The sequence below is a fragment of the Rhamphochromis sp. 'chilingali' genome, assembly GCF_963969265.1.
Source record: "Rhamphochromis sp. 'chilingali' genome assembly, chromosome: 1".
Taxonomy (NCBI): Eukaryota; Metazoa; Chordata; class Actinopteri; order Cichliformes; family Cichlidae; genus Rhamphochromis; species Rhamphochromis sp. 'chilingali'.
Genome location: NC_137929.1, coordinates 34396273 through 34400190, shown reverse-complemented (window position 1 = coordinate 34400190; position 3918 = coordinate 34396273). Strand labels below are relative to the sequence as shown.

General features: G+C 49.1%; 1 protein-coding gene across 1 annotated transcript; it reads right to left on the bottom strand.

Moving 5' to 3' along the window:
- Positions 1–2266: 2266 nt before the first annotated feature.
- On the bottom strand, positions 2267–3526 carry LOC308390060 (uncharacterized protein). The gene is made up of 3 exons (XM_080871757.1): positions 3084–3526; positions 2518–2664; positions 2267–2432 (listed from the first exon to the last, which is right to left on the bottom strand). Exons 1-2 carry the CDS (start codon positions 3432–3434, stop codon positions 2593–2595), a joined length of 423 nt encoding a protein of 140 aa, XP_080727883.1. The 5' UTR covers positions 3435–3526; the 3' UTR covers positions 2267–2432; positions 2518–2592.
- Between the last annotated feature and the right edge of the window lie 392 nt (positions 3527–3918).

Here is a 3918-nt window from a genome sequence, read left to right as displayed (position 1 = left end):
GATCGGCTGACACACATTTAGGAAAAGGAATTATTTTTGCACCAAAACTGTGTCTGCAAAGTCTGAAAGCATTTGGCAAAATAGTTACCGGTACTGAAACTTTTATTTATTAATTTGTATTCATGATTTAAGACCACAGGCTGATATACTTGATCACGCTGAGAAAAGCAGAAAAATATCGATGGTAGATGCTAAAAACGGGTAATTTTTAACCCACTGCAATATGGCTGCAAGGAAAATTGATACTATCATAGTATATTATATAGCATAACATAACTTTAGTGGCTATTAATGAGATGCTACTGCCATAAAAATTAAATCAGTTGATATAGATGCATAAATGCTAAAAATCTGTATTGTTAGCGTGTTTCTCGGTAGTTGCTAGGCAACATGATGAAGTCATATATATTGATGACATAAGATGTACACACATGAGAAGTTTGGTTCCTCAACTCCTGATGATATTATAGTAACAAAACTGGAAACGAGGTAACAATTTTGCTCTTTTGGTATGGAAATCCAATCTTCGATGATGAAGTAATGTGCTAAAAACACTTGCTTTTATCCGGAGCCATAAATCCAGGATTTAAGATTCTTCTGGATTCAAGAATTGAGCCAGCTAGGAGTCGAACCTAGAATCTTCTGATCCGTAGTCAGACGTGTTATCCATTGCACCACTGGCCCACCTGGTGGGTGACCCTACATTGTCCTTTCTTCACAATCAAAATGTGGTGTCGATTTATTTAAAGATACATGTACGTATGTTCAATTTGTTTTCCAATGGGAAAAGTAGTTTGGCTTTTTATCTAGAAAACCAGGGTGATGCTAACTGTGGATTGGCCAGATGAAAGAGTCATCTATGCAGCACTTGACTCACCCAAATCCCACACAGGACTAACATTTTTACAGTTTCTTTATTCGTATGCTTTTTTATTTGACAGCTCCTAGTTTCCTGGTTTCTTGCATGATGAAGAAAATGGAAAAGCACACGGTTAAATTATGCTTGCTTCAAAGTCCTGCTAATGGTCACAAAAACCAAGGAAAATTTGGTCCAATTTACATACACATACACATTTTCATACCTTTAACTCCTTGCCAGGATTGCGAGCTACACACAGCCTCTTCCCTCTCTGTTGACATGGAGGTTATATTTAGAATTTGGATTGAGTCTTTCCTGTGTTTTATTTCATACTTTTCTGCTCAGGGCTTGTTTGTTTGGTTACTGTTCTCTTTATTTGAAAGTATTTTACATTCAGAGTTGGAAATATATACGTTTTTTGGGCTTACTAGATAACAGTCTTCCTATATGTGTGTGTGTGAGCATACTTGTGTATAAGGTAAACAAAAGAAGAAAATCCTCATAGAAAACAACGAAAACAAAGCTCTATAAGGTACTCTGAGATCTCACATTTTGACAGTTAGAAGGCAGAAAAGTTTTGTGTCTGACGTGCTTTGTCCTGATGTTTGAATCTTTGAGAAACACATTTTTCTTTGTAATAATCATATTCATATTATAATCCAGCCTGGACTTATAGGTCGTTCTAAACCCATTCTGTGGAACTGAGACAACAATCCCATAAATCACTTTTAGTTTATACACAATGGAAATTTTAAATGGGTAAATTCAAACTACATGTACTCAGATCCTTTTTTCCTACATTTTAAACAGATAATACAGGAAAATCCGGAGCTGATGAGCTCTGCAACAATGTTTGTGATACAGTTCAAGAGTAAAACTAATACGAGGATTTATCTTATCAGAATTGGAACACTGGGGCTCTGATATGGGGATGGACACACAGTTGTTCTTGACAGGCCGCAGAGCTGCTTTGGTCTTCTGAGAATGTCTCATCTTCTGCTGCACCTCTCTCTCCCTTACCCTTGTGCACTCCTGCTTCTTTTACGTCTCTCCCCCCTTTCTCAACACGTCTGCTCCGTTCCTGCTAAACTCATTACATGAGCCCGAATGGAAGAACGGGAGCGGGATACAGCCTCTCATACATGATGCGCCCGGCTAATTACCCTGCGCGGCTGACGTCGCCGTTTTTTTTTTTTTTTTTTATCTCCCTTACCCAAGAACAGATTAAACACTTGGGATTGACCTGCCCCAGATTTTACGCTACATTGAACTCTTAACAAATGATAGGAGGGTCATCCACGGACAGCTAATTGCAAGAAGCGTATGGTGTATTAAGTCATAATCAATGTCACGGTATGGCATGGCACACCGTGGAAGGAGTGGGGAAGGAGGACCCAGGCGCGGAGCTCTATGTACAAACAGTGTTTATTTACAGAGTGAAAACAACGTAACAATAAATCCCCGTGTTCTCCCAGACTCCCGTGTCGTGTCTCCCGTGAATAGTCCGTGTGCTCTCTGCTCCCGTGTCAGCACCCCCCGGTGCTCGCTGCTCTCCGTGCCTTCCACGCTCTTCCTGCGGGAAACAATAGCGCAGCTGTCAGGACACTCAGAAATGGCAGGCATACACTTTCTGACTAAACTTAGACAGGGTGACTAACGTGGAGTCTCATGCAATGATCCCGCGTCGGTGGAGCTCCAAGACTCTCTTAAGTAGCTCCCCCGACGAGGCCTGATCAGCAGCAGGTGTGTGGCTTCGGGTGTGGCCAGTCCCCTTGCAGGGCCACACCCTCCAGGCCTGACGCAGCCTATAAACAAGTGCTCAGCCACCCACACACACATATACACAAGCACAGGGAAGGGGGAGCAACACCAAAATACACAATAATAATAATAATAATAATAATAATATAATACATAACTGCTCAGGGATCCTGGGTCGCCCAGTCCCAGGACCCTGACAGTACCCCCCCTCTAAGGGTCGGCTCCCGACGACCCCAAAACCAAAACAAAAAAACAGCACAACCAACCCAGGGCGGGCGGCTGGGGGAACCAGGACGGAGGGCCAGAACCAAAACAAGCAAAAACAACAAAACAACAAACAGACCCAGTCCACAGTCTCAGAGTCACACCGCGCATCCCGCAGCGGTGCAAAAAGAAAACGAAAAGACGGCACAAACAGTCACAGGCGGCCCATCAACACAACAAGAGAGTTCAGGGGGCCTACCTCGAGCCCAACGGCGGCGACGTAGCAGCTCCGGCGGACGGCCCCGGGTCCGGCGGCAGCAGCAAAACAGTTCAGGGGGCCTGCCACGGGTCCGGTGGCGGCGGCGCTGCTCCTCCGGCGGCCTGCCACGGGTCCGGTGGCGGCGGAACGGTTCTGGTGGCCTGCCACGGGTCCGGTGGCGGCGGCGCTGCTCCTCCGGCGGCCTGCCACGGGTCCGGTGGCGGTGGAACGGTTCCGGTGGCCTGCCACGGGTCCGGTGGCGGCGGCGCTGCCCCTCCGGCGGCCTGCCACGGGTCCGATGGCAACGTCGCTGCTCCGGTGAGCAACAGCGAGGCGTGGCAACAGGTCCATGACGCGCCGATCGCTGACGTGGACGCACCGGACGTGGACGGCGAGGAGGCCGCGCTAGACGTGGAGGTCCCTCCGGTCCGCTGACCTCCGGCCGAGCGGGACCCAGCGAGAGCTCCTCCTCCGGCTCACTGAGCTCCTCAGCTGTTTGAGCGGGCTCCTCCGGCTCGCTGAGCTCCTGCTCGGGCATGCAGAGCTCCTCCGGCTCGCTGAGCTCCTCAGCTGGCGGTGCGGGCTCCTCCGGCTCGCTGAGCTCCTGCTCGGGCATGCTGAGCTCCTCCGGCTCGCTGAGCGCCTCAGCTGACGGTGCGGGCTCCTCCGGCTCGCTGAGCTCCTCAGCTGGCGGTGCGGGCTCTTCCGGCTCGCTGAGCTCCTGCTCGGGCATGCTGAGCTCCTCCGGCTCGCTGAGCTCCTGCTCGGGCATGCTGAGCTCCACAGCTGGCGATGCGGGCTCCTCCGGCTCGCTGAGCTCCTGCTCGGGCATGCT